This window comes from Schistocerca americana, chromosome 4 (genome assembly GCF_021461395.2).
Source record: "Schistocerca americana isolate TAMUIC-IGC-003095 chromosome 4, iqSchAmer2.1, whole genome shotgun sequence".
Taxonomy (NCBI): domain Eukaryota; kingdom Metazoa; phylum Arthropoda; class Insecta; order Orthoptera; family Acrididae; genus Schistocerca; species Schistocerca americana.
This window is the reverse complement of record NC_060122.1, coordinates 772481895-772499689: the sequence shown is the minus strand read 5'-3', so window position 1 is coordinate 772499689 and position 17795 is coordinate 772481895. Positions and strand designations below refer to the sequence as shown.

At 43.9% G+C, this 17795-nt stretch overlaps 1 protein-coding gene across 1 annotated transcript; it reads left to right on the top strand.

Annotated features, from left to right (window-relative positions):
- The first annotated feature begins 224 nt into the window (after positions 1–224).
- Positions 225–13068, top strand: LOC124614035 (acanthoscurrin-2-like). The gene is made up of 4 exons (XM_047142862.1): positions 225–241; positions 3529–3580; positions 10116–10547; positions 12838–13068. Exons 1-4 carry the CDS (start codon positions 236–238, stop codon positions 12849–12851), a joined length of 504 nt encoding a protein of 167 aa, XP_046998818.1. The 5' UTR covers positions 225–235; the 3' UTR covers positions 12852–13068.
- The last annotated feature ends 4727 nt before the right edge of the window (positions 13069–17795 follow it).

Genomic DNA, 17795 nt, shown 5'->3' with positions numbered 1-17795 from the left:
AGTGCTCGGCGGGCAGGAGGATCGACCTGGCGCTGACCCGCGAGCCGGCGCGTCTGCAGTGCCCGCGGCGTCGGAGCCCGCCGAGAGCGAGAGTGCGTGGAGGTGGGGGGGGGGGGGGGGCGCCACTGTGCACCTTCACTTTTCATTCAGGGGTCCGCGGCTGCTCTCTCCGGCGCCTATAAAAGCGCCGCCAGCCGCTGGCAGAGGCACGAGTCCCATCACAACAGACGCAGACATGAAGGTAAGCATCAGCCGCTGTGGCTGAGCAGGGTAGCGGTTTTCGACATTTGTAGTTCGAAGCCCGGCTGCGTGCGATCGCTAACTACACCTACGGAGGGTACTCTACCCTGTTCCTTTTCGGTTTCTGGATAGGGCGAGTAATACTGTAAGCTTCAATGTTTCTCTCATCTCCTCGTCGTGATAATTTCGTGAGACTTATGCGGGACAAAGTAACACATTGTCCGTCTCTTCTTGGAACGTACCAACTCGGTATTAGTGTGCTGTCACCGCCAGACACCACACTTGCTAGGTGGTAGCCTTTAAAACGGCCGCGGTCCGTTAGTATACGTCGGACCCGCGTGTCGCCACTATGAGTGATTGCAGACCGAGCGCCGCCACACGGCAGGTATAGTCTAGTCAGACTCCCTAGCACTCGCCCCAGTTGGGCAGCCGACTTTGCTAACGATGATTCACTGTCTACATACGCTCTCATTTACAGAGACGACAGCTTAGCATAGTCTTCAGCTACGTCATTTGCTACGACCTAGCAAGGCGCCATGTTCTTCAAAAATGTATTCTGATCTGATAATATTGTGAATCATGTACCGTCAAGAGCGACGTTCATCATTAATTAGTGTCAAAATAATTACGTCCGCTTTCTGAATTCTAATTCCTTGTCATGTTCCAGACCTCACGTCAGTATAGTCCTTCCCTCCTCACGCCAGCCTGCGTGAGCTAAAAAACGCGTGCATTTCGGCCTCCTCTAGTAACACGGTGCTGGCTCTTCTGCCAACACAACAATTACATAGTAAAGCTCCCTGTCAATATCCGCCACTGGAGTTTGTTGAACATGTCCGTTCATGCTGACTAAACGATTCCTTTACGAAACGGGTCTTTCCTAGTTGTATTTTCTCCATCTGTTCCCACAACTCCGTCCACTGAGACTCCGCGACTGGCGAAGAATCCGTGGACTATTGTTTTGTAAATCACATCTTTCTTGGATGTACTACGTTCCCCTAAGATTTTTCCAATGAACATCAATCTGACATAATCGTTATCCTACGACTAGTTTTAAATGTTCATTTCACTTTAGGTACCTAAGAGCGGCTATTTCAAGATGTTTTACCGTACGTACTGTTTACAGTAATTTGCTGTTAATAAAATGACGGAAAAGTAATGGATCACGTTTCCTATTCGTCCACAATACGTTACATAGATTAACAGTCAGTGTCAACTTCAAGATTCTGCACTAGTAGTCGATCACCCGAAGGTCCTCCTGTATTTCACTTATTTTTATATTTATATATATATATATATATATATATATATATATATATATATATATATATATATATATATAGGGTGAGTCACCTAACATTACCGCTGGATATATTTCGTAAACCACATCAAATACTGACGAATCGATTCCACAGACCGAACGTGAGGAGAGGGGCTAGTGTAATTGGTTAATACAAACAATAAAAAAATGCGCGGAAGTATGTTTTTTAACACAAACCTACGTTTTTTTAAATGGAAACCCGTTAGTTTTGTTAGCACATCTGAACATATAAACAAATACGTAATCAGTGCCGTTTGTTGCATAGTAAAATGTTAATTACATCCGGAAATATTGTAACCTAAAGTTGACGCTCGAGTACCACTCCTCCGCTGTTCGATCGTGTGTATCGGAAAGCACCGAATTACGTAGGGATCCAAAGGGAACGGTGATGGACCTTAGGTACAGAAGAGACTGGAACAGCACATTACGTCCACATGCTAACACCTTTTTATTGGTCTTTTTCACTGACGCACATGTACATTACCATGAGGGGTGAGGTACACGTACACACGTGGTTTCCGTTTTCAATTACGGAGTGGAATAGAGTGTGTCCCGACATGTCAGGCCAATACATGTTCAATGTGGTGGCCATCATTTGCTGCACACAATTGCAAACTCTGGCGTAATGAATGTCGTACACGCCGCAGTACATCTGGTGTAATGTCGCCGCAGGCTGCCACAATTCGTTGTTTCATATTCTCTGGGGTTGTAGGCACATCACGGTACACATTTTCCTTTAACGTACCCCACAGAAAGAAGTCCAGAGGTGTAAGATCAGGAGAACGGGCTGGCCAATTTATGCGTTCTCCACGTCCTATGAAACGCCCGTCGAACATCCTGTCAAGGGTCAGCCTAGTGTTAATTGCGGAATGTGCAGGTGCACCATCATGCTGATACCACATACGTCGACGCGTTTCCAGTGGGACATTTTCGAGTAACGTTGGCAGATCATTCTGTAGAAACGCGATGTATGTTGCAGCTGTTTGGGCCCCTGCAATGAAGTGAGGACCAATGAGGTGGTCGCCAATGATTCCGCACCATACATTTGCAGTCCACGGTCGCTGTCGCTCTACCTGTCTGAGCCAGCGAGGATTGTCCACGGACCAGTAATGAATGTTCCGTAGAATCACTGCCCCGTGGTTTGTGAAACACGCTTCATCGGTAAACAGGTAGAACTGCAACGCATTCTCTGTTAATGCCCATTGACAGAATTGCACTCGATGATTAAAGTCATCACCATGTAATTGCTGATGTAGCGACACATGAAACGGGTGAAAGCGGTGACGATGCAGTATGCGCATGACACTACTTTGACTCAGTCCACCGGCCCTCGCAATGTCCCGTGTACTCATGTGTGGTTTCATGGCAACAGCAGCTAACACACCAACTGCACCTGCTTCTCCTGTGACGGGCCTGTTACGGACCCGTTTGCGTGCTACGACCATACCTGTTGCATACAGTTGGCGGTAGATGTTTTGCAATGTGCGTCACGTTGGATGCTCTCTGTCCGGGTACCGTTCCGCATACACACTGCAGTCTTCAGCTGCATTTCGTCGACAGTCGTTATAGATGAGTATCATCTCCACCTTTTCAGAGTTCGAATACACCATAGTCACAGTTCCTACAACACTACACTATCACAGACGTCTGGTAACACGGTGTACTACAGTTGGTCTGCGTGCGGAGACGAATGCAGATCTTGTATCTGTACAAGTTGTAGAAAACTTTTCGCTCCTTGTAATGATATCCGTGCCTTTATAATTTGAAAGAATATGTTTCGACCATATTTGTCAAAAGCTGTTTCAACATTTACTGTGTTCTCCTTTAGTCCTTTTTGAAGGCATATGATTTATCAACACACACACAAATGTTATTAATTGCTATTGTCATAGTAACGAAAATGGTGAGTTTTCGGCAGACAGCCACATCTGTGATCTGAGACTGAGAGATTGTTGTGCTGTTTGTTTCAGGGGCTGTGTGTGGCAGCGCTGGTCCTTGTGATCAGCTCCGAGGCGCTGGGAGGTGAGTACTGCAGTTCGTGTACGCGTGCGTGTTTTGTGTTCGATCTGCATCTTGTGCATAGCTCGAGGCGCTATGTGGTTTGTGTGATCAAGTATTAGAAATGGTCTAACAGATGTCTGATCTGTCGCAGAGTTCGGTCGCCAAATTGGGTGGACATTGAATTGTTCGTTTCGTAGGTACTTCTCCATCAGAAATGAGCGTTTCTGCAGCTGCTCGTAGTAGGCTGTACTGATGTGTTGTTGATGTGGTTGATGTGTTGCAGAAGAGATGGAGATGTGTGTGCAGCTTTTGACACTGGGATTGGTGATATAGTGTGTTGTGATGGGTCCTGGTGAGGGGGGGGGGGTGGGGAAGAGAAGGAAGGATAGCGTGTAGATTCTCCTATGTATACGAAAACTGTTGTCAGTATCTAAATGAACGGAAGTAGTCTGCCCCCCACTGAATCGACACAGTATGTCGAATGCAAAATTGATGTATGATTAACACTGCAATTGCACATGAGTTGGCTAGTAATGTTTGTGATTATGGATTCTAGCTGCAATCATTAGTTATATCGTCTTCTGAAGGGGCCAGAACTGACAGGCATGGTGAAGATAAATATATGGGAAACGGGCATACATCTACGACATTCCAACAGTTTGCAGCTCATCGAATTTTTACAAAAGTAAACAATACGTACCATCCCTGACACAATACATATGCGAGTTGTCGAAGAGAATTACTTTACGCCTCAAACTGAAGAAACATATGACTCTTCCCCAAACTTTATGTTGGACGCTCACATTATCGCGTAATCATACTTTCAAGCAGAACTATCTGCTCTCCTTTGTAACGGCGATTTCTAACGGCTGCTTGGTGACGTGCGAGTCGGACAAGGAGGTTTGAATCTCTGTGTTGGAAAATTTTGTCGTCGCCAATATTCGTCCGGTAAATGGAGGTTCCTGTATAATTTCTTTTTTTTTTTTTCCATGACCCATTCGATAAACTCGGCGGCCTCCAAGGTGCCATTCACGAGAAGTAGGCTAAGCGCTGGCATCAGGTTTCACGCTTCTTACTTATGTATACAACACAGAAATGACATCATAGTATACACACACCCATTCCAGACATCCAAACTCAACAGATACATGTAAGACACGATTCCTTTTACCGCAAGTAAGGGATCATTGTGTGCCAAGGAAACAGACACTTCACCTTCTCCTCGTCTTCTCGCTGTCAACAATGCCATACGTTACTTTCTTTTACTTGACGCCTATTTTAATACACCGAGGTATGTTGTAAGACGCACACGCTATGTCTTTATCTAATTTTGTGCCTTGGAAACATTCTTGCGCTCAACTGGAAAATTAATCACAATTATGCTAGCTTTCCGTCAGACTCTTTCACTGTTGTATGATTCTGGTCTGCCACTTTGTCCTTTCCAAGATATTTAATCGATTATAAATGTTAACAGTTGAATATTAATTCCTATTTTGCTGTCTCTGAGTAGATTACGGTATCGCCAATAATCGGGATTGATGTACGGGACTCCAACTTGAAGAAAAACTGCAGTTTAACTTACTTAGGACCTTTACATTATTTTCGAACGAATGGTTTGAAATATTCAAATAGTATAATCACATGTTAGCGAAAATTAGTCTTCGGGCTATGCCACTAGATTCCATAAGGGATTTGTAGCATCATTGTCTGATAGTATAAAAACGCGTGTTTAGACAGGTAGGAAAATATTCTTGCTTAGGAAGTATGACAGGAAACAGATGCCAGATTAATAATCTCTGGGAAGGAAAATGTGGCGTATCAATGGATGAAATTCGTTGTTCGATACAGATGTACGAACAATAGTTCTTTAGCCGTATTAGAAAGCTACTGCGTAAGCCAATAATATCTCACTGAATTAAACGATATAAAACGATCCTTATTTAACAAATTCTGAATCAAGCTAAAATGAGCGCCAGGTAAACATTGCTAGAAGCCTTCAATGACTTCGAAACTAAAATTTTATCCTCATATCTGATGAAAATCATTAGAATTTTAAATTTTACGGTGTTTCGGTAAAGGGATAGGTTAACTTGTTTATGAATTAAATAAATAAAGACAGAGAGAAGGCTAAAACACTGACTTCCAAACAGTGTCACTTCGAGAGATTGCAGTACGGTTTTTCCTTTTAAGCATCAAACGAACGCCGAAGTTACACCATGTTGATAGATGATTGCGAAGAAGGAAATCATGCAAAATTGCTCGACAGACGAAAGTTAACTGGGCCTGATATGATAGCTTTACCATTTTACATAGACTATGTGAAATAATTTACTCCCCCCCTAGTACCTGTTTATTTTAGGTTCAGTCAGTGACAGAATTCGTGGTACTCGTCATATGCTAGGTGAACAGTTTTACTGTCTGTTACACAACATAAGAAGCTAGCAGCTGCGGTGCTACCAACATACTGTCAACACACATGTGACTGTAGAGGACCTTACACGAAACAAAAAAGTGAAATGCCAACGGCACCGAAGTCATGAGCTAAGAAAAACGAATTTGAAGCAAAAATGCTTTAAAAAAGCCCACTTTTTTCTGTCAGAAAACATGGGAGGAACGTCGCAACCAGTAATACAAATGTTCTTCCGATGCACGATTTTTGTAGGATGTGATGCATGTGTCGTAAACGGATGTGCCAGCTGATCCCCAATTTTATTTTGGCACTGCGTTTTGTGCTCTTGACTGTTGACACATGCTTTTCAACATCTCTTTCTGCGTAGTTTCAGTGAATGGAGGTAGTAATACGACTTATGACGCTGTTCAGTCAAATTTCTTGACTGGATTCATGATGCCTACGTAACATGGAATGACGGGTAGCCAACTATCGTCATTAACACTGCAAGCTGGGCTAGACTGGTCACATCAGAGTGAGGAGTTGGACGTTCGGTGGTCGCTAAAGCTGTAAGCAGGTAACGTGAGCATTGGGTATGAGATATGGGGTTGTGTAGTTCCGTATCTAATACAGTCAACCAGTCACTTCGTGAGTTAACAAAATTATTGAGAAACCAATACTAACGTGTTCGTGAATCTTAGAGCATCCGTTCCACTTCGCAGAGACGACAGTTGCTGATCCCATAGCGTGTTCGGCCTTTCGCGACCAGAGGCATTTATCTTCCCGCCGACAGGACCCGGCAGCCTTCCTAAAAGAGGGAAAAGAAAAATCGTTGGAGTGCAGCAGTGTGGGAGGGGGATGGGATGAGCGCTCTCTCGTGAGAGACGGTAGATACCCGGATACGCGGGTTGTAGGGTGGGAGATAGGGGCGGTGGAGGGAAGAGAGCTTAAAGCTCCGCTCCTGCGCTTTTACCCGCACTTTAATGAAAATTGATTGCCTGATCGGGTTAGCCGACCTTTTAAGCTTTCAAGACGCATCGAGCCGGAGGAAGGGGTCGGTATTCGACACGTCCCTATTATCGCTCAGGCCCTCGTAGGCGCATGCGCAGCGGCGCGCAGACGGGCACTTTCACTGGACACGGCGCATCACGATCATTCCCGAGACTAGAGTTCACCCGCGTCCCGCTGTTCAAAGCCAGTCGGGCCCCTAGCTGTGTCCGCTCCCAGAGGAGACTGCAGATGATTTCACGCGTATTGTCTCGGTTGCAGACGTCGTTTCCTGCTTCATAATGCTGAAGCAATGTTTCGACCAATTTATCAGCAGCCATCTTCAGGTAAACATAGCGAGTAATAAGTTTGAAGAATAGTTGTTAAGCTGCTATCTGTACGAGGGGGTGGCTTGTTATTGATTTCAACAGGCCTCTAACTAGCGCAGCAGCACCCAATAGTGGTAATTTTTCTTTGCAAAATTATTCGGTATCAGAATATCAACTCTACACCAGGATCTTACCGTAATAAGAATATGTCGATCTGTGATGTATGTGAAGAACATCAAATTTAAACCGATAATTTTTTATAATGGGAAATTGAATGAAAAACTACTTAAACATTGCAGGTGGTAACGTAAATAATCATTAAAGCAGTTAATCTATGAAATGAGAAACCATCACGACAAAATTGTAAATCTAAGGCCCACTTTCGTATCCGTGATCACTAACGCACGCTGTAGAATGACGTATTACTCGGAAACAAGCCTCTTGGTGGTGGAAGAAATTTTCACCTCCGGTATTTGACCAGCAAAGGTAGGATAGGTGGTAGCGTAGTTCCTGAACACGAGACTTCGAATCAATGCCATTGGTTACATGCCACTATTGATACTGTGACAGTTAGCCGTCGACTGCGGACATCAAGCTTCTCGGTTTACTTGGTGTAGTTCGAGAAAAATTAATTACTTTTTAGAAAGGCATTCAGAAAACGTGTTTACCCTCCGAAGTGCAGCCACAACTGGGAAAGTCCATAAATCCTGAATTTTACACTGCACGGCAGAAAGGAGCTTAATATGGTCATTCACAGGGCATCGTTCCCCTTCATGGACCTTCCTCACATTTATTTCGCAAAGAACATAAACTGGATCAAACTGCGGACTCCATCTTAACCTGGTGATCGAGCGATGTGAGAAATGTTTTTTCATTCATCGTGATCTATTTTCTTATGTTTGTTACCAATAGCGTTATATCGGGTAACTGTCCGACCTAAACGCACATCATCAATGAACGTCTTCTTTGTACAAGACTGTGGGAGGATAGGGGAATTCCGTGACACACCGACGGCAAAACCGCAGTTTTCTCGGCTAAGGCTCACATAAGCAGTCTCACACTACTTTGGGTACAGAGCTCCAGCGAGCCACATAGTTGTTGCTAGAAGAAACTGTTACATTTGTGAATTAACTCGCAATAGTGCTGCACATGATTACATTTGACACCTCAACACTCGGCTGCTAACCTATAAAGATAATATTGCGAATTGCTGACCCGTCAAAAATAAGTTGCAGTTTCTTACAGCACTACTTCTCGGGATTAAAATGTCTTTGCATTCTTTTAGTACCTCCTTCAGGCAGCTTGTATAAAATTCGTTCGGTAAATCGATTACTATCAGTTGCACAGATTTTCGACTCGCAAGTTTCCTTCTGCATCCATGCTGCAGAAGCATCATTGAGGTGTGTGGGAGAAAATTCATCCGGTAGCACTGCCATTTCCATCATTTTCTGTTTAATTCGCTGACGACTGTAGGGAAGCCCCCGTAAGAGCTCAGATTTCTCCAATCTTCCTTTCATGGTAATTTCGCGAGTTGTACATAGGAGTCAGTTTTATATGGCACGTCTCTTTCCAGGAACGCGCACTCTCGCTATTTTGATACTGAACATCCCCGTGGTGCGCAGTGCTACTAAACTTTGATGAGCATCTTTCTAATTCTTTCGCACCAACTAAAGCATTCGGTGACGTAGCGCACCGCTCTTCTCTATATCATGTATATATGGAACCTAGTAACGGCATCAGAATAATGGGCAATGCTCAAAATTCGAATTAGTTAGTTCTCCCAAGTGCCAAGTTTGGATTTCTTTAGCAGTCGAAACGTATCTGTTCTCAAGTTTCACTTCATTTTACCTTCTCGGCCCTGTTTTTATAGGATCCCCTTACAGTCATCCTATCACGCATGCGGTTATAGCATCCATAGCAGACTATTGTCTGTCCTTCTCTCTTTGAGATCTAATATCCACGTTCTTCTCGGCCACTTACTTTCATTAATCGTCAGGAAGAAACCGTACAGAAGTAGATGTTACTTTCAATAGAGTCTATATCAGTATAGTTCCCTATGGTGTCATTTAGCACATATTTGACACTAGAAATGGCACTTCCTCCAGTTGTCCGCCTAGAGGACGCGAATAATCTTTCGCTTTTTTTTTTTTTACCACTCTTGATGTGACACATTTAAGAGGCTTAAAATGTTGCGACCATTCAAGAGGTCTTAAAATGTTGTGAAAATTTGAATCTTGAAGTTCAAAGGCCTGATATAATCCTGGGGTTCATTTGTCAGACTTCTCCAATAGCGTCATTATGTTACGAAGCTACAGGACAAAATTTAACCTCTCAATAACTGTGCAATGTTGTACTGGAATCCAGAGGAGAAGGAACTGAAAGTATTTGAAGTCTCGTGGTACCGAAGAATGGCAAAAATACCGTGGATAGACAAAGTACAAAGTGAGAAAGGAAAGAAGTATACGGCAGAAAGCTGTCACAAGAGGGGGCAGGTTAATGGGACATCTAGGAATAGCTAACGTGTGCCTGACAGAAGCAGGTGAAGGGAAAATAGTAGTGAAGATATCGCTAGAATATCCTAGAAATATTTTAGAAGGTGTAGAACTTAGGAAAAAATACAAAGATTAGGACAATACGGGAAAAGATGGATAGTATCAAAACAATCAAAATGATTACTTAAACAAAACACGTAGAAAATATTAGAATTGGTTCTATTCATGGGATAGGAATGTTACAGTACTGTATAAACTCGAAGGCTTCTTTCCATTCTTAGTGGTACACGACAGATCACTTAAATACAATTTAAGCCGTTGGTTCTTCGTTGTTACAACCTTCTGTTCTCTTGCTACAGGATATATCAGCAGCGGAGGCGGCGGCGGCTGGAGAGGTGGTGGCGGCGGAGGTTATGGAGGGGGTGGTTTTGGCGGGGGCAGTTTCGGCGGGGGCGGTTATAGTAAGGGAGGTGGTGGCTTCGGAGGAGGTGGCTTCGGAGGCGGTGGACACGGAGGCGGCGGCGGCTTCGGAGGCGGCGGTGGCGGCGGCCCCACCATCATCAAGATCATCAAGCTGAGCGGAGGCGGTGGCGGTGGAGGCTACGGAGGTGGTGGTGGTTTCGGAGGGGGCGGCAAGGGAGGCTTCGGAGGTGGTGGCTTCGGAGGCGGAGGCTACGGAGGCGGCGGCGGCGGATACGGTGGCGGCGGACACGGGGGTGGCGGCGGATGGAGGGTCAGCAGCGGTGGCTGGTCCGGCGGCGGCGGCGGATGGAACGGCGGCGGCGGCGGCGGCGGCGGTAAGTTGGCAGCTCCACCACAGTTCGTCAGTAACATTTCATCAACATCGCCACATAAACTCCGCAAACTTTCTTCCAGTGCTTCGCCGAAGGGACTTGTAACATTGTTAATCCCAGTCTGCCATATGTAATGCCTGCATAGAGCCACACTTTGTGTTAGAAAAGCGTTCAGTACTGGATCACACCATTGACCACGAACCGAGATTCCATAGTACGAGTCTCTTCTCGAATATGTGACTGAATCGAGGCATTACGTTATACTGGACTACAAAAAATCCACAGTCGCGAACAAAGCATCGGATGTCACTCAACGAAGAGTTTTCAATGTACAAATTCATCAGAGAGGATTAGCAGCACTACAACACTTTGAAAATAATTGCACTTAGGCTCGTGAATAGCAGCCCTTTCCTAATGCGGATAAATGTGGACTAATGCACAAAACAAAGGTAAACAAATCTGTAGTAGGTAGTTACAAGATCAGTGGTGAACTACTTGAACGCATCACATCGTGTTACCGTTCAGGGATAATAGAACAGATATGAGATAAGACAACCGTGTAAAATAAATTTTCGGTAAGGCAAATGTAAGGCTTGTTGAAATGCGTCTGAAAAAAAGTAATGCATTTGTAAAGAAAGTCGCACCATGAATCTAGTGTCTTGTTCCAGTGTTTGGAGTCTGTGTACGGTAGGCAAGATATATAGAAGTCGAATGAATTAAGAGACGTTTTGCTAAGACTATACAATATTTATACAGCTAATACGAAATTGTAACAGAACTAATCGTCGAGCTTAAACCGGAATCCTTTGGAAGAAAGACGGAGTAGTTCGTGGAAAATCGTGTTGGGTAGATTTAGACAAACTGTATTTAATGATGACTGTGCGACAATTATGCTGTCACGAACGTATATCACGCTGAGTGATGTTAAGAAAACGATCAGAGATAATAGGGCGCGTACAGAGGTACTTAAACCGTCTTTTCTACTTCATCTAGAATAGAATAGGAAAAAAATCGATAGTGTTGGTGCATGTACCGTCCGCTAAGCGCCGTACAGCAGAGGAAAATGTCTGCGATAAAAATAATTTCTGTACGTTATCCTTGTGGTTTGTACGTGAGATGCTGGATCTATGATAGTACAGGCTTTCACTAGAACAAAGTACTTAGGTTATGCCAACCTTTTACTGCCGTAGCAGCGCGCCTATCAATCACGTCTATTTGAGGATGGGCCAGCACACTGAAGCGATACACTAGAATGTGTTGCAGTGATGTTGTGTCTGATTTTCTTGATAGAAGGATCGCATTAAGAATTCTCACAGCAAATCTGAGTGATCTATTGATTTCACACTTTCAAACTCTTTTATATCACTTCACAGCGTCACTTCTACATATTTTAAAGGTGTGGCTACATGTAACGTTCACTACTCATAGTGTTACATGAAAACTTCGGGTTCCTTCATTTACAAAACTCTAAATGTTTGTTATTCGTCTCGGAATCATGCTATCATCAACTTCATTTGAAGCTGTGCAAGTAAATGTGTCGTGTTTCAGTGCTTATTGAAAGCCTTCTGAAACTACTTAGTTTCGGCGGTTTGTGTACCGGAATAGCTTCTTATTTATTAAAATATCTCCTTAGCTGGTCCCGTGACTCTAAAAGTTGCCGACATTCCCCACGACGTACGAACTTTGGGCAGCCAATCGAGGACTGAACCCTACATCACTCCTAAAAGCTACACCACTGTACAGCGACACTACTTAGCAGTTGTGATGAGACAGCAGAACGCTAGCAACAAGGTGTTTCATGAACCTTTATTATATCCTTGTTTCTTCACCTTTGCTCCTCGATCCACACACATTCGAAAGAAATCATTTAATCCAGACGCTGCTGAAAACAATTCACATTCCGACTACTGTGCCTTAACGGCCTGGAGAGGTAAATAATGTGTGTGTATTTGTGTGTGTGTGTTTATATACCACCGCTGCGTCAAATGTCTGATAGGTCATACGCGATAAAGGGACGCATGTAGCGATTCAGTGTCCGAACGCTGCATAAGTCTGCTACGGGAGAGCAACGACTGCGGTAGTTTGCTACACTTTAACGTTACACCTCTTTGATGATATTGCCAATGCACCGACGTGCATAAAAGCACGTGTTTAATTGTCCAGTGGATAACAGCTGAAAGCCACTTTTCTTGTAATTTACAGTCTTCCCGTAAAACAGAGAGGCTTAAAGGTGTGGGTTACTTATCGAATGTGTAAAATCCATTGGTGACCGTCTTTCGGTTTGCAGGTGGTTGGTGGTAATGAGCTGCTTTAACGCGGCGCCGACGCGTCCCGAGAAGAGCCGAGCTCCACCGAAGAGCTGCACGACACTCGCCGAAGCCGAGTCCCGTTATCCACCCTCCGGCGACGAGACACGTCGGACGTCGTCTTGTACATTGCGTAAATCGTTTCAAAATTCTGTACACTTTGTATTCTGGCAATATATGTTACATTAAAATTTTGTACCACCATTTCTAAATCTGACTTTTTCTGTGCGAGAACCCAGTGCCCTGTAGCAGAACATTCTGTGTCAACGTGGAATGCACGAGCTTAATAGAGCAAGTCTATTAGATGTCCTGAAAATCAATTGTAACAATACTAAAATGATTTATAAACAGCAAGTTTTAAAAAAAATGGTTCAAATGGCTCTGAACGCTACGGGACTTAACATCTATGGTCATGAGTCCCCTAGGACTTAGAACTACTTAAATCTCACTAACATAAGGATATCACACAACACCCAGTCATCACGAGGCACAGAAAAATACAAGTTTACAACGATATCATAGAACAGTTTGGCGAGGGCGCCAACTGGATGCACAGTAAACTAAATAAAGAGAAGACAATTAATAATTTGCTGTGCTGGCACATGGTACATGGCACATGGCATTAAATTCGAATAACGGTTTAGAGAGCTAGGGTTACTCAGCAAGAAGCGAGGAGATGCTTGTTGAGAATTAGTGTTAGAGACTGAATTTAGGGACTCTGAGTCTTTAACACACAGCTGAACATGGCCTAATGAGGCAATATTACGTATTCATAATCTCAATACAATGACAGCAGTAGATAGCACAGCAACATCATGGTGCACATTTGACGACACGTAACCCTCAGACGCATAGTGAATGATTTGTACAGTGGTCGCTTCTAAGAGACACGAAGTGAGAGCAAGGTCAAGTACATTTGAAAGACAATAAATCTTACTAAAATGGTATGGACACGGGGATCCGAAAATGGTAAGCTGCCAAGCCCACACTCAGCAAAATAACATTTCTCAATTTATTTCACACCAACAATTTTAGATAAGGTATACGCTGGCAAGTTGAGCAAACTTGATTAATAAATGAAACAGCAGTAAGATAAGTAAATCGCATGAAATATCAAAATACTTTCCGTTGAAAGGTCACTGTGCCCCAGCATTAAATTAATTCAGAACAAGTAATCTGAATTCCAGTAACAAGATTTAAATTAAATCCACAACATAATAAGAATACCAAAACAGCAGTCCATCAGCCGAAGGAGGAAATGAAAGAGATCCTGAAAAATTTAGTTTATAAGCCGATAAAATATTTACATTCGCCATAGGTCTCAATAGGCCTTCCCATCAGACTTAGACAGGTCTAATGAAACAATTAGGATTTTGAGCTCTCAAACAGAAACAAACTATATTACTACAAATTCAAAAACTCTTAACAGGATTGCATATAATTTAACCGAAGGAACCAAGTTGCTACTTTTTATAAATCAAGGGCATAAATCAGTTTATGATATCAGTGTTCCAGTAACTCAGTTGACTACACGGTCACCTTGGTCCACTTATACACATTTAAACCGACTGACAGCTAATAACTAGGGACCCACAGCTGGGGAATCTTCAAAAGCCACCATAATGACTTTACCACATTTAACAACCACCTCAGCCACTTCAAAACAGTGGACTTCGCGGAAAGATTCCAACAAAGGATGCAATATGTATAGATTAAATTAAAAATAAATCACATGAGCTCACTGATTAGTGCTGGCACTCCCTTTGGAATATTATTAAAAATGACACATTAATTTAACGTATTATACTACAATAGTTGGCACCTGATTTATAAACATCAAACACAGAACCAATTTTCGCCGAATGCAAATTATGGGGCATCAGATGTCTCACGATCACCATCAAGATCTACCCTCACATTTCCTTTGGTACAACTAACCTCCGTTAAGACGTAACATAGCAGGCAGAGCCTCACGATTATCTTCCGCTATATGAATGATGATTCCAGAACGAAATTTTCACTCTGCAGCGGAGTGTGCGCTGATATGAAACTTCCTAGAAGATTAAAACAGTGTGCTGGACCGAGATTCGAACTCGGGACTTTTGCCTTAAGCGACTAAATCGTATACCAAGCACTTCTCAGGCTCCGTCCCCACAGCTTTAATTCCGCCAGTGCCTCGTCTCCTACCTTCTAAACTTCACAGAAGCTCTTCTGTGAACCTTGCAGAACTAGCACTCCTGGAAGAAAGAATATTGCGGAGACATGGCTTAGCCACAGCGTGGGGGATGTTTCCAGCATGAGATTTTCACTCTACAGCGGAGTGTGCGGTGATATGAAACTTCCTGGCAGATTAAAACTGTAAGCCGTGCTTGGGTATGTCAGTTGGTAGAGCACTTGAAAAGGCAAACGTCCCGAATTCGAGTCTGCGTACGGCACACAGTTTTAATCTGCCAGGAAGTTTCATGAATGATGAAGTCCGCCACAACGATCTCACAGCAGGTACATCATAGTGGACTGCTTTCGGGACAGGATGAGGACCTGAATCCGCCGCGTGGAAATGTTCCAGACCAGCAATGGAAATCTAACGGGAGAACCGAAGAATTTATATGTGGCTACCAGCTACAGAGCCAGCTCCAAACTGCGAGAACTTGCCACCTTTCCAAGATGGCAATCGCTGCTGCACGTGGGGTATAATGATGTACTCGCTGCTGCAAGGAGAATATGTGGCCAATGTACTTCCTCAAGCACAGTTCCCCTACCGCGCTAGCGCTCCGTCTTTAAACGGGCACATGAAAAACTTAGCCTTGGAATCTCCATACACCCAAAACAAAGCACCGACGCTAACTTACAAAATATTGATACGAACGTATCACTTCCTAGGAAACCTGAAAGAGACAAGTTCTTTAGTAGTTCTTGTATTAGGAATGAAAGGGGAGTGTGCCTTCAGAAACTAAGTGGGCTGGCGACGTGGGTGAAGATGAATGAAGGAGATGCTTTGAAGCCAACCGCCGAAGAAACGGCCAGCGGCATTCGAGGTCGAGTAAGAACACTTCCAGACGGCTAGTGTTACGGAGTACACGTGTCGCACGATTGTCTCCGGGAAATATGAGCCTCTGCTTGAAAGAACTCAAGTTTACCTTCAGTGCGAAATCAATAGTGTTTCCATGACGTTTTATGGAAATGCCATAGACAATTGCTGGAATTCCAACAACATCCGCGCCCATCCCACGCACTACTCAGGTCCTTGCCATCATTGCAATTCACGCTGCAATATGCAAAAACTTAGCGCAATCGTTTCTATCATTTCTTTGAGTCAATAACTTGTTTTGCAGCTAGTGCTTGGGCACACCGATTATGCTTAGGTACGAACGAAACCATTGTGAGGCACGGCCAGAGGAGTGATCTTTTCAGAACCTCGGGGGCTTTCGGCACGATCTCGATTGAGGCACTGCGTGTGGTAATGGAAGTTTTCGCTACAAAGCAGCAGCCTACTGGCTGGACAAGACGTTACCGATAAACGGAAATTAAACAAGCGGAGAAGTTATTTATGGAAGAGAGAATGCCACACAACTGATAAGGGAAGACGAGTCTCTTCTTTCTTCCCCAGTATCCAAGAGTGGATGAATCTGAAGTACAGGGTTATTACGAGGGTCGGTCAAAAAGTAATGCCTCCCATTTTTTTTCTACTTAAAGAAATTAAGTTAAGTGAAAAATTTGAATTTGGCGCCATTCCTCAAACCTTCTTCTGCAATCCACTGCAGTAGTAACTTTCTGTGTCAACGGGTGGCAGCACAGCAGAAGTTTGTAAGATGGCCGACATCGATGTTCGTTTGAGACAGCGTTGTGTGATTGAATTCTTGAATGCAGAAGGTGAAACGCCCATACGCATTCATGAAAGACTGAAGAAGGTGTATGGTGTTGTGACAGTGGATGTCAGCACTGTTAGACGATGGGTTCGTCGTTGTAAGGAAGCTGAAGGGCAAACACCGTTGACTGACGAAAAGCGGAGCGGCAGGCCGGTGAGTGCAGTGACTCCACACAACATTCAGCAAGTTGATGACATCATTCGTGGTGACCGTCGGGTGACTGCAGATGAAGTGTGTCGCATTATTTCTCTTAGTAAAGGCAGTGTGATCACGATTATTAAACAATTGGGGTACTCAAAAGTTTGTGCACGGTGGGTTCCAAGAATGTTAACCGATCAGAATAAAGAGGCAAGGAAAACAATAGCCTCCCAACACTTGCAGCGCTTCCGTTTGGAGGGAGATGAGTTTCTGAAAAAAATTGTGACCGGGGACGAAACATGGGTGCATTTTTTTGAACCCGAATCAAAGAGGCAGTCAATGGAGTGGCGTCACACAAGCTCGCCGAGGAAGAAAAAATTCAAAACTGTGCGATCGGCAGGGAAAGTTATGGCAACAGTTTTCTGGGATACAGAGGGTGTGATTCTGGTTGATTTTTTGGAGCAGGGATGCACAATAAATTCTGTTCAATACGTCACAACCCTCAACAAACTTAAAGCACGTCTTCAGTGAGTTCGCCCAACAAAATCAATGGCAGATGTTCTTCTTTTGCATGACAATGCAAGACCACACACCAGTCGTCACACCTCTGACGAGATTGTCAAAATTGGATGGGAAGTTTTGCCTCATCCCCCATACAGCCCTGACCTGGCACCATCAGACTTCCATCTGTTCGGGCCACTAAAAGAAGCTCATCGTGGGATTCATTTTGAAGATGAGGAGGCCGTCAAAACATCCGTGCGTCAATGGCTTAGGAAGCAGAGCTGTGATTTTTACCGTGCTGGGATACATGCCCTTGTTCAAAGATGGACCAAAACTGTAGAGATGGGCGGAGATTACATTGAAAAATGACAAAATGATCCTCAATGTTGTGGTTTTCAACCTATGTAATTGCATTTAAATTTCCTGACAATTAA